Source organism: Solanum lycopersicum, chromosome 9, assembly GCF_036512215.1.
Source record: "Solanum lycopersicum chromosome 9, SLM_r2.1".
NCBI classification, from domain to species: Eukaryota; Viridiplantae; Streptophyta; class Magnoliopsida; order Solanales; family Solanaceae; genus Solanum; species Solanum lycopersicum.
Window position 1 is genome coordinate 59,761,413 of NC_090808.1, and position 20,195 is coordinate 59,781,607.

A 20,195-nucleotide genomic window follows, 5' to 3' on the forward strand; every position below is an offset into this window, starting at 1 on the left:
TGAACCTATCAACCTTTTCTTCAGCTGTATATTTAATTTTGTAAACCCATTTGCATCCTATAGCCTTTTTATCTGTAGGTAATTTTGTAAGTTCCCATGTGTGATTATCTTTCAAAGCATGAATCTCATCCTACATAGCTTGAATCCATCTGGGGTCTTGGATGGCTTCTTTATAAGATGTAGGTTCTTTCTCCAAAGAAAACTGTGTGATAAAACTTATATAAGTTGGTGTAACACTGTCATAGTCAACTACATCTGTAATAGAGTATAAACAATGTCCAGCAGGCTGTTTTGACAGAACATAATCTGTTTGCCAAAGAGGAGGCTTGACTGGTCTACTTGATCTTCTAAGAACAATATCTTATGGAACTTGTGGCAGCTGATTTCGAGGAGAAGTATCAAATATAGGATCTGCATCTTCTGAAGTAGTAGTTGTGTTGTTGGGATCAGATTGTGAACCATCATGACCTGTATGATTAGATAAAGGGGGAGCATTGTTGATCACAATACATGGTGTAAGCTCACAATCATCTACAGGTGAATGTGAGACATGAAATAATGGATCTTGAGCAGTGGTAGAATCAATACTGTTGGTTTGAAAAGGGAACTCCTTCTCACAAAAGGTTACATCCCTGCTAACAAAAATAGTCTTGGATTCAATATCAAACAATTTGTACCCCTTTTGACTGACAACATAACCAAGTAACACAGCCTTCCTTGCCTTTGCTGCAAATTTATCATCTTTTCTCAAATTTGTAGCAAAATCTAAACAACCTACACCCTTATATGTGCTAGAGAAGGTAGTTTATTATATAACAATTCATATGGTGGTTTATTCCCCAGAACTAATAATGGTATCCTATTTATGATATATGTTGCACTCTCTATGCAGTCACCCCAAAATCTATCTGGCAATTTACCTTGGAATTTAATAGCTCTTGTTGTCTCCAATAAGTGTCTATGCTTTCTTTCTGCCACACCATTTTGTTGTGGAGTATATGGACAAGATCTCTGATGAATGATACCATTCAATGTAAATAAATCATGACAATTAGAATTCACAAACTCACCTCCATTATCAGTCCTAAACACCTTAACACATTTTTCAAACTGAGTCTTTATCAGTATTAAGAAATGTTTCAGAACAACAATTACATCAGATTTCAAATGAATCAGAAAAGTCCATGTCCATCTAGACTTATCATCAACTAGAGTAAGAAAATACCTCATCCCATTGTATGTAGCAATCTTGTATGGTCCCCACACATCCATATGCACTAAATCAAATACATCATCAACCTTAGTATTACTAACAGGAAATGGAACTCTAGTTTGTCTAGCTTGAGGACAGATAATACACTGATCAATAGCAAAATTATCTAGAGCTCTGAATTCTTTTATTCTTTTAATAACACCTATAGGAACATGTCCTAGTCTTTGATGCCAAAGTACTGGATCTTCATCTACTCTCCTAACTGCAGATAATGTTCTAATCTTGTTCCATTTCATCACATATAGTCCATCCTCAACTTCACCAATCCCCTTGACCTTCCCAGACAAGAGATCCTGAAATACACAGTATGTGGGAAAAAAAGAAACAGAACAGTTTAATTCCTTTGTCAGCTTGTGTACAGACAAAAGGTTAAACTTAAAGATGGTATACACAGAACACCATTGATCATTTCAGTCTCATTAAGTTGAATACTTCCAATATGTGTAACTGTGGCTGACTCTCCTGTGGGTAATTGGACATTCCCTGCATGTTTCATCACCTTCCCAACATGTAAATGATTGGAATTGCTTATCATGTGATCTATTGCACCTGTGTCTATAATCCATTTCAAATAGTAACTAGGATTACTATTATCAATACCTGCCATGTTAACACTGTGGTGAGAGTCCATTGAGCTAGTGGTCTTCTTCAAGACATCAATCATATTATGAATTTGTTCTGGTGAAGTCTTATGCAACAACTGCAATAACACTTGTTCTTGTGTGCCCTGATCATTGTACATATGTTCCTGTGCAGTCATATGTCCTATCTTAATTGTCTGCTCTTGCATAGAAAATGATGTAGAATCACCACCTCCAGTAGTCAACTGATGTGGATATAGAGTTCCTCCTGCAAACACTGTATTCACCCTTTTTTTTCCTTTAAAATTTTCAGGATAACCAATTAACTGATAGCAATTTCCCTTTACATGTCCAGTTGCATGACAATGATCACATTTCTTCAATTTGTTGCAATAAGCCTTAATATGCCCCTTCATGTTACAGAAATCACAATATAGAGATTGATAGTTCTTCCTGGGCATGTTATTGAACTGTTGATTCCTATTATTTCTAGCTGTGTACAGTGCTAAAGACTCCATCTTTTGATTAATAGTACCTGCAATTCCTTTCTGACTCTCATCCTGCATCACTAATGCATAGGCTTGATTTACAGTAGGCAAAATATTCATCATGAGAATCTGACCCCTAGCTTGTGAATAGTTATCATTCAGCCCCATTAGAAATTGAAGTAATCGTTGATATTGCATCTGCTCCACATACTCCTTGGCCTTATAACAATCACAACTTGGTGGGGGTAAAATAGAATCATATTCATCCCACAAATTTTTCAATTTCGTAAAATAGGCAGATACTGTTAAAACTCCTTGTGTAAGAGTGAAAATGCTCCTGTGTAACTAATAAAGCCTAGATCCATTTATTTTATCAAAACGCTCCTTGAGATCAAGCCATACCTGATATGCACTGGTTGAATATAGTATTCCACTGAGTAATTCCTTGCTCACATTGCATATGAGCCAAGAGATAACAACTGCACTGCATCAATCCCAAGTTTTCCTCAAATCTCCTTCAAAATTGATGCGCAGAATAGATCTATCAACAAATCCCAATTTATTCCTCCCAAGCAATGCGATTTCCATAGCTCGACTCCAAAGTGTATAATTCTCCATCCCTGTCAATTGAATCTCAATTGACAATGCTCCTGGCACATCAGATGAACTCAAATACAGGGGATGATTGTGATCAATTGTCACAATGTTACCATTAATGGTTTCCCCTTGAGATCTGTCACCCGATCCTCCAGATTGCTCCTCGATTGCCATAATCAAGCGAATCTAAGCAAAACTTGATACTGAAAACTCTTAAAATCGTCCTCCTAGCTCTGATACCATGTAAAGTTCAAGAGAATTGAGTAATCAAATAACGAACAGTAACAATGTAGAAGAAGAAAAATGAAGAAGAAGAAGAAGATGCTTCACATTAAACTGTAGAAGCTTCCAGAAAGTTTCTATACAACTCACACTTCTGTTATGACTATTACTCTTATATTTATAGAAGTAAAATATATCTAACTAATTGACTAACAACTTCGAACTAACTATTACTGCTGATCATTGTTAATTTAACTAACTCTAATAACACTAACTGACAGTTGTACATTTTACTAATTGTTCAACATAATTACCCTAATAAAGTATGAGAAGAAACTTCACTTCCTTAAGTGGTTCTTGAATTAGCAAATCTTCTCCCCTACCCTCTCATTTGTATTTCTGTAGTCTCTGTTTAATTAATACATTTCTTTAATCCATACAGAATTATATCTATAGAAATAATTTATTTATTTTTGAATAAGATGATTTATAATTAGAGATGAGTGTAGAATAAGATTTATAGAAGTATTTTCCTTTTTCAAGACATTGTTTGATTATACATTGGACTAATTTGTTAAAAAAGATGGAAGATGAGTTTCTTGAAGTAAAGTCCATTTGCTCACAATTTAAACTTTTAATTTTAAATATCCCTTTTCTACTTAATTTTAAATGCTACTCTATTTTTTTCTTTTTATTTTAAGTTTCACACCTTTTATGTCCAAATACATACTTAACAAGATAGATAGAATGAAAATATCAGCTATCAAATTATACAATCTAACATGACTTGTGAACAATTTAATAAGATACATAGTATGACAATAGTACCAAATCATAGCAATCCACATTACTTGTGAACAATTGATTGGATAGGTAGAATAAGGATAATATTAAGTAGGGATATAAAATCGAATCGAAAATCGAATTAAATCGCAAATCGAGTCAAATAAAAAAAATGATTAGTGGTTTCGTATTGGAAAAAAAAAATCCGACTATATTTGGATTGGTTTGGTTTCAACTAAAAAAAAATCAACCCCAAACCAAACCAATCCGACATTATATATGTAATTTTAAAATTTTATTTTATACATAAAAATATTTATTTTGATATCATTTTAAAATATTGCTTATACTATTCATAATTTTTATCTTTTAATATATTATTTCAAGTTTAAAACTTAGAATTCGGAATAGTCCAATAAAGATTATGATTCATAGATGTTGATAATTATAATAAAACTTAAATCAAAATCAAATTAACACTAATGCAAAAAGAAAATCAGTTCAACACTAAGGATGACAATAATATTGAATATTTGTTCTTTAGTTTTACATTGGTTTAGACAAATAAAATACATAATCTAATTTTAGTTTTCCTCAAATATTTGGGACTAAAACTTATTAAACTTATTTTAGCGTGACTTAGTACTTTTAAATTATGATTATTTTTACTATGACTTTACAATATTTATTTTATATGATGATTTCGTTATTATTTATTATTGAATATTTTTATGTCATTAATACTCATCTCATATTTTGTGTTTTTTTAAGAAATACATTAGATAATTGTATTTTGGTTGGACTAAAGAAATATTTGGAGCACAAGTTAATTATATGTTTGTATGCAAATTTTACCGAAAAATCCAAAAATCTAAAAAAATCCGAAGTTTATTAGTTTGGTTTGATTTTTAAATTTAAAAATTCGACACTATGGTTTGTTATTTGAAAAACTCGAACCAACCCGAGGTTGAAAAACCTGAAAATATCCGAATTTTATTAGTTTGACTTGGTTTATAAATTTAAAAATCTTACACAAATAGTTTGGTTTGATATTTGAAAAACTCGAACCAACTCGATCATGTTCACCCCTAATATCAAGTCATATCGAGTTGCATGGCTAGTGATGAATTTAATAAGATAGGTGGAATGAAGATACTACCTAATTATACCAGTCCACCGTGACCTATTAGCAAAACTATTGTTATCATCAATAGTTTTGACGCGCGAACCATTGAGCGTTATGGACGTTTTAGTGTTATCATCAAGGTTTTAAGACGGAATTCTCTTTCTTAATGAGCGTTATTCCGAAGTCATTATACTAAACAATTGATATTTCACTTTAGGGAAAAAGATCAAAAATATCCCTGAACTTTGTTTTATTGGTTAATTATGCCCTTACCGTTAAAGTGAAGTTAATTTTGCCCCTACCATTACTAATTTCACCATATATATCCCTCATTTGACGGAAAGACCCAAATCAACTCTAATTAACCCGTTTCAATTGAAATTATCGAAAATTATCCAATTTTCTCTTTTCAATCCAAACCCAACCCACTAAACCAAATGAATCATTACCAAATTAAACCTCAAACGCATCTCTCTAATATTCCTTCATCTTCTTCATCTCTATTTGAGTTGATTTGGGGCTATAAATAGTGAATCTTTAAGATTTTTTAATTTAAAGTCAAAATATCCAGGATTCTGGTTACCTCCTTCACCATTTATGAAAAATGGGTTCAAAAATTTATTCTTTTTGTCACTGTAGTGTCTTATTATGTACAAACAACCTTCCTTACATGATTTATTCAAGGAGACATCTTTCCCATTGCTTAAAGAAATTGAGTCTTGATGATTGTACGGGGCTAACTTACTTACATTTAAGTTGTCATGTACTCGCGAATTTAAATCTTCAAAATTATTTTTAATTGGAGAATTTAGATACAATGTGTCCGAAATTGGAGAAATTGACTGTAAAGAGTTGTTTTGATTCGTATACTAGTGGTACTGAGGTTAAGATTGTTGGTTCAAGGCTAAAAAGTATTGTTTGGTCTAATAATACCATAACAGATCAAAGTTGTTTGGAGGGTTTGACTTATTTGATCGAGGCTTTTGTTGGGTTTTTTGTTCTTCTTGACTCTTGAGGATATTGGTGCATTAAAGCTACGAAATGTCAATGATTTCTTGTCTGACCTCTCTCATTCATATTCATTAGTTCTTGAAAATTGAAGTGTTGAGGTAATCTAAATTTTGGATATTTTGGATTAGAGATGAAGAAGATGATGGAGATGAAATAATATTATAGAGATGGGTTTGGGTTTTAATTTGCTATTGACTCATTTGGTTTAGTGGGTCGGGTATGAATTGAAAAGAGAAAATCGGATAATTTTTATTGAAATCGGGTTAATTTGAGATGATTTGGGGCTTTTCGTCAAATGAGGGGTATATATGGTGAAATTACTAACGGCAAGGGCAAAATTAACTTCACTTTAATAGTAAGGGCATAACTAACCAATAAAACAAAATTGAGGATATTTTTGACGCTTTTCCCTTCACTTTATCATTAAAAAAGTCCAATTTTGTTGGAGTCCGGAGCCTAAAGGATATAAATGTTAACAAAAATTTTAAAAATGTACATGAAATTTTATATTAACCAAAACGGAAAATCGCTGGAATAGCAGTGGTTTTTTCCGCCGGAAAAAGCAAAATGGCTGCTACAGCAGCGCTTTAACAAAATGTGAATTTTTCTTTTAAAAAAAATAATTTAAAAAATTGTTGCCTAGGCAGCTATTTTGCAAAAAAAAATTATTTTTTAAAAAATTAAATCGCTGTCAAGGTAGCGATTTTAAGAATTTTTTTAATAAAATGCTCCAGTTGGAGCGATTTACCTTTTTTAAAAAAAATAGTTAAATCGCTGCTTTTCATATATATATATATATATATATATATATATATATATATATTAAATCGCTGCAGCGATTTTGCAAAAAAAAAATTAATAATATCGCTGCACTAGCAGCGATTTCAAAAAAAAAAATTTAATTAAATGGCACCTATTTCCATAATTTTATTTTTAAAATCGCTCATAAAAATAATCCTGCTTATTTTTTTGTAGTAAAATTTTTGCAATTTTTTTGAAAAATCGCTACACGTGCAGCGATTTAATTTAATTAAGAATATATAGGAATTCGCTGCTTGAGCAGCGATTTAACTAAATTTTTTTTTTTAAAAAAAAAGTAAATCGCTCCAATTGGAGCGTTTTATTAAAAAAAAATTCTTAAATCGCTGCCTTGACAGCGATTTAATTTTTTTAAAAAATTGCAAGAAAATCTGCCTAGGCAGCGTCACATTTTGCAAAATTGCTGTTGTAGCAGCGATTTTGCTTTTTCCGGCGGAGAAAATCACTGCTATTCCAGCGATTTTGCCATTTTGGTTAATATAAAATTTTATATACCATTTTGTAATTTTTATTAATATTTTATACCCTTTAGGCTCCGGACTCAATTTTGTTGTCCATACATTTGTTATACATGCTTGTGGTTATTATTAATTTTAGACTACACATATATATTTGTATTTGATTTGTCCATTTGCACCTTTTTCCGATAAAAATCACTCTTATTTGCACTTTGCTCTTAAAGCCCCAAAGGATCTTAAGAAGTTCCTTGGGCTCTTCGTATGATAACACTACTAGTACACAATTTAACAAGATAGGTAGAATGAACATGGTACCAACTACTAGTCATACCAATTTTGACCTGACGATAGATGCCCCGGTGCAACTCCAAGGGCAGATAATTGATCTTGGATTTCAAGTTCAAAAGAACGAAGGAAGAGATTCAAAGGGCCTCCCTCACCTTATCATGTATGCAGTATGTACATTGATTTACTATTGCTGCAAAACATTTTTATTTTAATCCTCTTTGAAGCCAAGATGGTCAAATAGCCTAGTGAGTCTGATGCTCATTTTTCTCCAGGTGTTTTTCTACTGTATGTGTTTAGTATAACATCTATTACCTATTGGACCTCTTGATTTTGTACATCTGGTGTTTGGTAAAATATATAAGAATAATACTAAATAGAGTGTATTACTAATGCATGTATTAGTTATACTTGCATTAATTATACATAGATTATTTTTATGCATCATTTGTTTTGATGCATAAAAAGAGTATGCATTGCATAAAAAACTTACTTTACAAAGATATCCTACCTCCACTATTGTGGTGGAAAAGATGTAAAAAAAAGGTTTTGAGGGGTAATTGGGTCTTCATTAAAACCATTGATTTGCTAATACCTAGAAATCCATGGTATTAGCAATACACACCTTAACACTGTTGGGTTATGGGTCTTTTTTTCCCTTCCTATGTGGATAAATAAAAGCCCAATTTGGACCAACCCATTTTTGCCCATAGGCCCATTCTTATTAGGCAAATATAAGCCTATTTTAGGTCTTATTTTCACATACACAGAGAGTTTTTCAGCAGCCAAAAAGAGAGAAAAGAGCAGTTTTTCGCAGTCAAAATTCAGCCCTAACAGCCAACTTCAAATTGCGATTCCCGCTTCGTTTCTTGTCCGATTGAGCTGATTTTTGGACAACATATTATCTTCATCTCAATCTTTGATTAGGAACTGACAGAGTTGGATTTGGTGGCTTGCAGCTTCATTTTTGCTGTCGTGAATAGTAGCTGCGGAATTGGTGATTTTGCTCCTTTAATTCTCTAGATTTGGTGCAATCTTATTTTGTTGTTGCTCGTTGTTTGGCACTTGTTTTGTGGCCAATTTTGGAGAACAATATTGTAACTCTTGGTGATTATAATGGAGCTTTTGGTCCCGTGGTTTTTTACTCTTCACATCGAAGGGTTTTCCACGTAAATCTTGGTGTCTTGTGTGATTGGTTTATTATTGTCTTGTTATATTTGTTTGATTGAATTACTTGCTGCCTTACTATCATATTGCTTGTGGTTGTTTGTCTTCTCTTGGTTCAAATCGAAAAGGGAAAGTATAGACTTGAGTATTCTTCCGTTGTTATCCTGTCAGGCATTCTCTGTTAGTGTCTTGTCTTTCCCAACAAAGTGGTATCAGAGCATTGGTTATTGTTGATTGTCGTTTTGAATGATGGAGGCAAATATGAGTGAAATGGTGTGTTTAACTGGTAGTAACTATCATATTTGGAAAGACAAGATGAAAGATCTTCTATTTGTCAAGAAGATGCATTTACCTGTGTTTGCTTCTAATAAGCCTCAGACTTTGAATGATGAAGAATGGGAATTTGAGCATCTGCTGGTTTGTGGCTATATTAGACAACGAGTTGAAGATAATGTTAGAAATCATATTGTGAATGAGACACATGCCAAAAGTTTGTGGGACAAGCTTGAGACACTTTATGCTTCGAAGACTGGCAACAACAAGTTGTTCCTATTGAAACAATTAATGAATATCAGGTATAAAGAGGGCACTCCTATTTCTGATCATATTAATGATTTTCAGGGTGTTCTTGACCAGCTGTCCGGAATGGGTGTAAAGTTTGATGATGAGATACAGGGACTTTGGCTTCTTAATACTCTGCCAGACTCTTGGGAAACTCTTCGAGTTTCTTTGACTAATTCTGCTCCCAGTGGTGTTGTAACCATGGAATATACTAAGAGTGGTGTCTTGAATGAAGAAATGAGAAGAAGATCTCAAGCCTCATCTTCTTCAGCTTCACACTCCGATGTTTTGGTTACTGAAGATAGGGGGAGAAACAAGTCCAGAGATCAGAATGATAAAGGTAAAAGTAGAAGCAAGTCAAAGTCTAAATACAAGAATATTACATGTGACTATTGCCACAAGAATGGGCATATCATGAAATATTGTTACAAGCACAAGAGAGATATGAGACAACAAAAGAGAGAAGGCGATAATGAAAATCGTGTTGATAATCTTCTTGTTTCTTGTGATGCAAATGCCATTAATCTTGTTCGTGATGAGTCTAGCTGGTTTGTGGATTTTGGTGCTACTTCTCATCTCACGCTAAAGAAGGAATTATTTTCTTCTTATACTCCAGGTAATTTGGGAACGTTGAAAATGGGAAATAATCATGAAGTTGAAGTTATTGGCATTGGGACAGTTTGTTTGGAAAGTAACAATGGTTCCAAACTAGTTCTCAATAATGTCAAGCATGCTCTAGATGTTTGCTTGAATTTGATTTCTGTGGGATATCTTGATGATGAGGGTTATGTTAATACACTTGGTGTTGGCCAGTGGAAGCTTACTAGAGGTTTGATGGTTGTGGCCCGTGGTGACAAGTTGTCTAACTTGTATGTATTTCAGGGCTCCATCTCCAGAGACTCGGTAAATTTGGTGGAGAATGATACTTCATCAGAGTTATGGCATAGAATGCTGAGTCATATGAGCGAGAAGGGGATTGATAGTTTGGCTAAGAAAAATTTGCTTTCTGGAGTGAAACAAGCAAAGTTGAAGAAATGTGTTCATTGCTTAGCCGGTAAACAGAAAAAAGTTTCTTTTCAGAGTCATCCGCCTTCAAGAAAGCTTGATTTGCTGGAGTTGGTACATTCTGATTTGTGTGGTCCTTTTAAGGTAAGATCTCATGGTGGTGCACTTTACTTTGTGACTTTTATTGATGATCATTCTCGCAAACTCTGGGTATTTCCTTTGAAGTCCAAGGATCAAGTACTTGATGTGTTCAAGAGTTTTCAGGCCTTGGTTGAAAGACAAACAGGGAAGACATTGAAATGCATCCGCTCAGATAATGGTGGTGAGTTGGTCCTTTTGATAGATATTGCAGAGAGCAAGGTATCAGGCATCAGAAAACTCCTCCAAAGACTCCTCAGTTAAATGGTTTAGCAGAGAGGATGAACAGAACTCTAGTTGAGAGGGTTAGATGTATGCTTTCAGATGCTAAGCTGTCAGATTTCTTTTGGGCAGAAGCACTTAATACTGCTGCTTATGTTATCAATTTATCTCCTATTGTTGCTTTAGATGGTGATGTCCTGACAGAGTTTGGACTGGTAAGAATGCTTCTTATGATCATCTTAGAGTTTTTGGGTGTAAAGCCTTTGTACATGTTACTAAGGATGAAAGGTCAAAGTTGGATGTTAAAACTAGGCAGTGTATCTTCATTGGTTATGGTCAAGATGAATTTGGCTATCGTTTCTATGATCCTGTTGAGAAGAAACTTGTTAGAAGCCGTGATGTTGTGTTCTTTGAAGACCAAACAATTGAAGATTTTGACAAAGCTGACAAGGCTGATTTTCAGAGTAGTGAGAGCTTAGTTGATGTTAATCCAGTTCCTTTGACTATCGCACCGGAAGAAAATCTTCATAATGATGAAAATCAAGTTGATAATGAAGATGTTGATCATGTTCAGAATGACCGGCATGATGTTGTTGATGCTCCAGTGCAAGATGATGTGGTTGTCCAACAACCAATTATAGATGCTCCAGAGAGTTCTCTCAGACGATCTAGTAGAGAGAGAATTCCTTCATCACATTATTCTCCCAATGAGTATGTACTCTTGACTGACGGGGGAGAACCTGAGAGTCTTGATGAGGCCATGGAAAGTGAAGAAAAAGAAAGGTGGTTTGATGCTATGGAAGATGAGATTAAATCCTTGCATGATAATCATACCTTTGATTTGGTTAAGTTACCTAAAGACAGAAAAGCTTTGAAAAACAGGTGGGTTTTTCGGGTGAAACATGAAGATGGTAATCCAGTTCCACGGTACAAAGCTAGATTAGTTGTCAAGGGATTTAATCAGAAAAGGGGAGTTGATTTTGATGAGATATTCTCTCCAGTTGTGAAGATGTCATCCATTCGTGTGGTTCTAGGCTTGGCTGCAAGTCTAGATTTAGAGGTTGAGCAAATGGATGTTAAAACTGCTTTCCTCCATGGTGACTTAGATGAAGAAATTTATATGGAGCAACCGGAAGGTTTTGAAGTCAAGGGTAAAGAGAATTATGTTTGCAAATTGAAGAAGAGCTTATATGGTTTGAAACAAGCTCCCAGGCAGTGGTACAGGAAGTTTGGTTCTTTTATGAGTCAGCAGGGCTTCAAGAAGACTTCTTCAGACCATTGTGTTTTTGTGCAAAAGTTCTCTGATGGTGACTTTATTATTGTGTTGCTTTATGTTGATGACATGATTGTTGTTGGTCATAATACTTGCAGGATTCAGAAGTTGAAGCAAGAGTTGAGTAAGTCTTTTGCTATGAAAGACTTAGGACCAGCAAGGCAGATTCTTGGCATGCAGAATGTCCGTGATAGAAAGGCCAAGAAATTGGTATTATCACAAGAGAAGTACATTCAGAAAGTACTCCGCAGATTCAGCATGGACAAAGCTAAGGTTGTCAGTACACCTTTAGCTATGCACTTCAAATTGAGCACGAAACAGTGTCCTTCTAGTGATGATGAGAAGGAAGATATGAAGAAAGTTCCTTATGCTTCAGCTGTTGGTATTTTGATGTATGCGATGGTTTGTACAAAGACAAGATATTGCTCACGCTGTTGGAGTTGTTAGCCGTTTTCTTTCTAATCCGGGAAGAGAACATTGGAATGCTGTGAAGTGGGTTATGAGATATCTCTGTGGCATTCTAGTCTGAGTTTGTGTTTTGGTACAGGGAAGCCTATTCTTTATACTGATTCAGACATGGCTGGTGATGTTGATACTCGCAAGTCTACTTCAGGGTACTTGGTTACTTTTGCAGGGGGAGCTGTGTCTTGGCAATCTAGGTTGCAAAAATGTGTTGCTCTATCTACTACAGAAGCTGAGCTTATTGCTATCGTTGAAGCTTGTAAAGAATTGCTTTAGATGAAGAGATTCTTAGGGGAACTTGGTTGTGCTCAAGAGAGGTATGTGCTTTATTGTGACAGTCAAAGTGCTATACATCTTGGCAAGAATTCTACGTTCCATGGTCGGTCTAAACACATTGATGTGAGATACCATTGGATTCGAGATGTGTTGGATTTTAAGTTGCTTGAGCTTGAAAAGATTCATACAAATGACAATGGTTCCGATATGATGACTAAATTTTTGCCAAGAGGGAAGTTTGAAGATTGTTGCATGGTCGCCGGGATGGCGGTCTCCTCCACATAGTCGTGAGGGGGAGAATTGTTGGGTTATGGGTCTTTTTTTCCCTTCCTATGTGGATAAATAAAAGCCCAATTTGGACCAACCCATTTTTGCCCATAGGCCCATTCTTATTAGGCAAATATAAGCCTATTTTAGGTCTTATTTTCACATACACAGAGAGTTTTTCAGCAGCCAAAAAGAGAGAAAAGAGCAGTTTTTCGCAGTCAAAATTCAGCCCTAACAGCCAACTTCAAATTGCGATTCCCGCTTCGTTTCTTGTCCGATTGAGCTGATTTTTGGACAGCATATTATCTTCATCTCAATCTTTGATTAGGAACTGACAGAGTTGGATTTGGTGGCCTGCAGCTTCAGTTTTGCTGTCGTGAATAGTAGCTGTGAAATTGGTGATTTTGCTCCTTTAATTCTCTAGATTTGGTGCAATCTTATTTTGTTGTTGCTCGTTGTTTGGCACTTGTTTTGTGGCCAATTTTGGAGAACAATATTGTAACTCTTGGTGATTATAGTGGAGCTTTTGGTCCCGTGGTTTTTTACTCTTCACATCGAAGGGTTTTTCACGTAAATCTTGGTGTCTTGTGTGATTGGTTTATTATTGTCTTGTTATATTTGTTTGATTGAATTACTTGCTGCCTTACTATCATATTGCTTGTGGTTGTTTGTCTTCTCTTGGTTCAAATCGAAAAGGGAAAGTATAGACTTGAGTATTCTTCCGCTGTTATCCTGTCAGGCATTCTCTGTTAGTGCCTTGTCTTTCCCAACAAACACACTATAGAGTGTATGACTAATGCAAGCATTAGTTACACATAGGTTGGAAAAGAGTACCAAACAAGGTACTAGTGATATACAAGGCTAATGCTGCATTATTTTTTCTAATACACTCTACCAAACGACCCTTTGGGTTTTTTTCTACATGTAAGCTGAGAAAAAAAAGGAATAAGAAGTGAGTAATGCAGTAGGTGAAAGAAGCTCAAGCCAAATCCTGCTAATACTATTGCTACCTCCTCCTGAACATTGTGTTGCTATGGTCAATAAACAGCGTTAAAGTAGTTCCCAATGACCTTAAGGAGGCCACGGCGTAGCACCTTTCTCGCTTGAAGGATCTGTCATTTTCACTTTTCTAACTTAAAAAGGTCTCTGGACAAAAGTGTGCATTAATGTTAGCTTCTGAAGAATACACGGAGAGGTGGAGGAAATTTAGTTCAATTTTCTTTCATTAAACTTAAAAAGGTCATTTTCACATAGATTCCATAAGCAGAGACAAAACTTACATAGCAATTTAACAACTACCTATTTGTGCAGATTTACCGTAGCACAACAGGCACCCGCCGGTTTCAACCCTATTTTTCTAGCTTTTTAAGGTGAAATTATAGGTGGCATTACCTGTGAAATATGTCGACACTATCAGGGAATTGCTAGTAGTAATATAACTAATACATATATTTCATACACAATTTGAGCTAAAGACCAGTAACTACGGTTAAATCCTATTCTATTTGAACAGTATGTATAGATCTTAAGAACTTCACAATTTTGATGAAGAGCCCACCACTCAATAAATGAAGGTGCGACACCAGAAACAATCACTAGTACAAGTTTAGATTCACTCATAAAACTAGGCCAATATCACTATACTCGAATCTAGGAAAGGAAATTAAGGAAAAGGTATATGGTTGATGTCAATATCAACATTATGCTACTACAAGTTAAGACTACTTGCGCGATGAAGCTAACCTTTCACTCTTCAGTTGGGGATGCCCTGGAAGCCAAGCCTTTGATAATATGCCGACACTGAAACCTGACAGGTCATTGAAGCTAATATCATTAAGAATAGCAGATGTGGACCTTGCCAATGTAACAATACAGTACTGTATTCTCTGTAATATCCTTCATCTCAACACTATTTTTTGCCTTAAACCTGAGGTTGAAATAACATAACATGGAAATACCTACGCATATAACAGGCCATTGCACCTGCTGCCCTAATCTAACTGGTAAGTATATTGACACTTTTAAGCAATGTTGCTCAGACTCTCTAAAAATGTTGTCATACCAGTGTCGGATTCTCCAAAAATGCAGAACTTTTGGAGTATCTGACACATAACGTCGACATTTTTGAAGAGTTCGAGCAACATAGCTTTTAAGGGTCCCCAGTAGTTTGGAAATGTCAATATGACAAACATTATATACAAATCAGGAAAGGAAAAAAGGAATGCTTAATCCTCATCTAGTGGTTAAACTAGGATGCCAGACAGCGTATAACATTTGGGTCACAAATTAATTCAAACCAAAACAATAAAGATGGCAACAAAAAGCATCATTAGCCAATATATCATCTCATGAGGAAGAATATTTAATAATGATTCATAAAATAAAATTGGTACAGCTTTAGTGCTACCTCGTTCTCGTGGTACTGCTAACAGGAAAGTCAGTCTACAGCGAAAAAACTTATTACATCTCTTTGACCTTATGTGCTATGCTAGTGAAATCATTAGCTTGATCAAGACAGATACAAGCCTCCCTCTATGTCTCTCCTAGGCATTTAGAAAGGCGAGGGGTAGGAGTGGTAAGGCATGTGTCCAGAAAACTAAGTGGGTAGGTACCAAGGCTCGGAATGTGGATGGGTTTAAGTTGTGGTACTCAGGAGGCTTAAGGGATAGGAATGAAGTAGGCATCTTAGTAGATGCGGACCTTAGGGAGCAAGTGGTGGAGGTAAGGAGGATTAATGACAGGATGATGATGATGATTAAGCTAGTCGTTGGAGGGCTTTCTGTAGTGGACAAGATGATGGAAGAGAGATTGAGATGGTTTGGACATGTAAAGAGGAGATGTGCAGATGCCCAGTGAAGAGGTGCGAGAGGTTAGTTATAGTAGGTACGAGAAGAGGTAGAGGTAGACCAAAAAAGTATTAGAGAAAGCTGATTAGACAAGTGGCTCAACTTCAGGTTACGAAGGACATGGCCTTATATAGAAGAATGAGGAGGACGTGTGTATTGGGGTAGAAGGTTAGTAGGCAGTGGACTGCTGTCTTGATTTCTGATGGTTTAGTTGTTTGTCGCTTTACTAGCTATAATATTGTAGTTGGTTTTTTTATATATTTTGATTGTGGCACCATTTTGTTATTCTTGTTCCTTTCTTGCAGCATATGCACAGCGTCTCTTGTAATGTGCTATGTCTGTTCCTAACTGTTTTCTTACTCCTTTGTACGTGGATTTGCTACACTGGAGTTGAGGGTCTCTCGAAAACATAATCTCTACCTCCACGAGATAGTGGTAAGGCCTGCGTACTCTCTACCCTCCCAAAACTCTACATGTGGATTCCACTGGATATGTTGTTGTTGTATACCTTGGTTATCACTAGCTAGCTAGAGGGAAAAGGTCAAAACTCAAATCTCATCCCAGTGATGCAGGTAAAAAAAAAGGTGAATTGTTATAACAAAGTTCTCACCAACTTGAAGGTTTACATCAAATAGTGCTCAATTTAATAATAATATTTTAATTGTCATTTTAGTTAGAACCACAATGAGAGCCATCATAAGTTCTAAGGTTTACTAAATTTCAATACAAATGACAATCTGCATAGCAAACAGTGAAACTGAAATCTTAGTGCTGAGGGTTGAGAAAACTCTTTCCAGATTTATCAAAACACATATTGAGCAAAAGGTTGAATTTTACTTTTCTAGGCAGATTTCTGTCTAGCAATGTCAATGGGAAGAATAGACTAAGAAAACACTTATCATCATAGTCAAACAAAAGTTACAGAATTATCATAGCTAAAAAATTGGAAGTACCAGATAACATCATCGACATTAGAACTATGTGATGTGATTGCTTTAGTAGGGTGAGTATCATCAGCACACACTTCTCTTTCAAGATTTTTGGTTCGACAACTAAACCGCACTTTGAAAGGCACTATCTGCACCATAACATGCAAATTGCTTGTGAGGCAAAACATATACAGAAGTAAGATAGATCAATATTGTGATGCTCATAATTATAAGGTTCTGGAGAGTGAAGTTAGAAGTATGATGGACTCTCAAAGGACAATTATTTATCATTTAGAATTAAAAGGAGCTTCAAGGTCCATCATCTCATTTACATCAGATCTTGGTCCAGATACTGATTCAAATTTTGCGAGATGCATACAAACAAGATGAAGTGAGGAAGAGAAGGGATGTAAAAACAATCAACCAGCACAATCATTGCGAGGCAAAGAAAGTTATGAAAAAAAGAGAGATAGGGGAAGGAGCTTCTACGTAAAGCATCAGCTTACAAAAAATTTCATTCTCATCTTATCGATATAACAGAAGCATGATGACAATAATGATTGACTAGCACAGCTGGACCAGCTAATAATGACATTTTTTAACAGCCATAAAGAATGCTAACCAGGAGAATATGCATCTGAAGAACCGAAATCCAATAATTTAGAAATCATAGGGACAATCTATGGGAATTTACCTTTTTGCTGTACCTAAAATCCCTTTTTGGAAGAAAATGCAGATGCAAGTTGACTGATGAAGGAGCTTCAACGAAGAGGAACAACTTGGTAGGACCTAAAAGGATATGAGAATTAGCAATGAATGGCCAGAAATTATACCTTTTATGTATAACATATATCTAATGGATAGTAATTTCCAATAAATACCAACAGAGGAGCTAGATCCTGCACCCTTTGAAACTAAGACACGGATGGCCTGTGTAAAATAAAAACAGAAACCCCAAATTCATGCAGACAAGATAAATACAGATATATCAATATAGAAATGTGAGATGCAACATAAATAAACAAACGAAGGAACCTTCTTTGAAAGAGTTTCCACAACTCGATTCCTAGTAAATTCTCCTCCAGAAGCTGCCGTTTCACACGAAAAGTTGAGTTCATACACATTAAGAGGGCGCAGAGGACTGGACCCAAGAATCAGAATAACTCTTTCAATAGCAGGAAATTCTGTGATCATTAATTGAAGAGCAGTCCTGAGACTGGATATAGTGTTCATTAACTTATCCAGTCTCCTTATTCCCATCCTCACCTCCCTCTTTCTGGAAGCATGATTTCTACGTAAAGAACATGTTTCCGCTTGTATAATTGCTGTCTCCTAGAAAAATTAAGAACTAGGTCATACTGCCAAGCCTAAAGATATGAGTACTGTAAAGGATGCTTAAAGAAAATAACAATGGTTTCAAAAGCAAGTAACATGTCTCTTTCCTTAACTACTTTTATTTCTACCATTTTTAACCTGAAACCTAATTACATTATACACAAACAAAATTAGAGTTCTAAACATTCATTTAGAAAAGCAAAAAGTATCTAATCATACATATCAGACACCATATTTGTTCATAATATACTTCAAAACTTGAAATAAGTAGTTAAGTTTGGTTTTGATTTATCAAAAGAAGATACTCACTCCGTTCATTTTTATTTGTCCAATGTTTCAAAAATAGGCTTGTCACTTTTAACATATCAAGAAATGGCAATTATTTTTTTCTTATTTACTCTCAACATTAATTACTTATTGTCCAAAACTACAACTCGCGTCAATTAATATGGATATTGTGGTAAAATACTTATACGAATCATCGTTTTTGTCTAAAGTGGACAAGTTAAAGTGATCCAAAGGAGTATAAGTTAATTTAGTTTTTGATTTACTACATCATCTTACCTAAATTCAATATGGAACTTTGAATATCAAAATCTCACTCCATAGAAAGCAAGGTACCTTACATTAAGCCTTGTGACTATTTTCGAAAATAATACAGCATACTTGTAAAAGTACATAAGCCATATGAGATGATAAAATCTCCAATATCTGTTCCCCAAAGTCAAAAATAGCCCATTACAGTAGCAAAAATGCTTGTGTTCACTTACCAATTCCGCAAATTCAGTGTTCAATTCATCAAATTCAAGAGTGAGATCCTGCAGTAAGCTGCACAATCAAACAAACAACAGAAAGAGGATCAGTTAAAGCAAGCAAACAAAAAAAAAACCATAAACCAAAATCAAATTAGGAAAACAGCGATAAATTATATACTTACGAAGGGATTTGCTGGTGCATAAAGAGGACGAAACCTAAGATATCAGTAACAAGATGGAATTTGATAGAGCTATCGAGGGTATCTGAGGCTGTTTCAATGACGGTGAAATCTGTTTCCCCTTCTCCTTTATCTTCCATCTCTAAGGCCTGCAGAATAGGAAGCTCTATTGCAAATTCAAATTAACATTTTTAGCGCACTGGTTTGGTTTTGGCTCCGATCTATTTCCCTCTTCCCTTTACTATATGATACTCACAAAATATTTATATTGGTTTGTCAAGAATTATACTCTTTCATATTAATTGAGTTATTGATTTATTTCTTTTTTAAGAAATGGAGATTTAAGACATAAATAAGGTATAATTTTTCATTTATACTTTTACTAATTATTGTTAAATTTATGATTAAAATAATTAATAACTAATTTCAATACTAACTAATAAAGGCTAAAACTTGAAAGAATATTTTTAAAATAATTTTGAAAATTGAACAATAAAGTAAATTTGAAAAATAAAAAATGCTTCAAAAATTTAATTAATTTGAAATGGGGAGAGTATCTTTAAAAATCTATGCCTAAGAGAAATAAAAGTTCAAATAACAAAATATCTTGTATAAACAATACTACCATATAGTTCGTTAAGATGAGTTTATCTTATATCTGATAGAGATAAAATCGTGAAATAACTTATTTTGAAATTGTAGTGTTATATTTATCTCAAGAAAGGAATAATAATCATAAGATAATTAATTTTGAGATAAATAATTATAACTTGTTTCCTAACCTAATGAATTCTTTGAAGTCATTTGAACTTTAGGGGTTTGTTTGGTGTGGAGAAAATGTTTTCCTAGAAAATATTTTTCCTCGAAAACAAGTAAATTTTAGACTTATTTTTTCATGTTGGTTGGTAACTAGAAAAATATTTTCTAGAAATGATTTTTTAGTGTTTAATTTATGAATGAAAAATGTTTTTGAGAGACATTTTTTATTTTTACTAGTAGTAAAAAATAATTTATGAAATTGATAATATTTTTAAAAAAATTATTATTTTTTTAGAGTGGTGGTGGTGGAGGGGGTGGGGTGGTGGTAGTGGATGGGGCAGGGAGAGGGGGTAGGAGTGAAAAAATAAATTTTTGAAG

General features: G+C 34.6%; 2 protein-coding genes across 5 annotated transcripts; both read right to left on the reverse strand.

The window, feature by feature from the left end:
* Positions 1–1,101: 1,101 nt before the first annotated feature.
* On the reverse strand, positions 1,102–19,367 carry LOC101254834 (uncharacterized). Of its 4 annotated transcripts, none has more exons than XM_010328067.4 (8): positions 19,062–19,367; positions 18,895–18,952; positions 17,825–18,121; positions 17,671–17,719; positions 17,484–17,578; positions 16,814–16,938; positions 14,758–14,821; positions 1,102–3,172 (listed from the first exon to the last, which is right to left on the reverse strand). In XM_010328067.4, the coding sequence occupies exons 1-7, from the start codon at positions 19,196–19,198 to the stop codon at positions 14,761–14,763; spliced, it is 822 nt and encodes a 273-aa protein (XP_010326369.1). In that variant the 5' UTR covers positions 19,199–19,367; the 3' UTR covers positions 1,102–3,172; positions 14,758–14,760. The 4 variants fall into 4 exon arrangements, with proteins under 4 accessions (XP_010326369.1, XP_069145196.1, XP_010326370.1 ...); XM_069289095.1 differs by lacking the exon at positions 1,102–3,172 and adding an exon at positions 9,302–9,666; XM_010328068.4 differs by lacking the exon at positions 1,102–3,172 and adding an exon at positions 14,211–14,406.
* LOC138338293 (uncharacterized) lies at positions 1,440–2,540 on the reverse strand. The gene is made up of 2 exons (XM_069289096.1): positions 1,874–2,540; positions 1,440–1,566 (listed from the first exon to the last, which is right to left on the reverse strand). The coding sequence occupies exons 1-2, from the start codon at positions 2,538–2,540 to the stop codon at positions 1,532–1,534; spliced, it is 702 nt and encodes a 233-aa protein (XP_069145197.1). The 3' UTR covers positions 1,440–1,531.
* Positions 19,368–20,195: the final 828 nt, after the last annotated feature.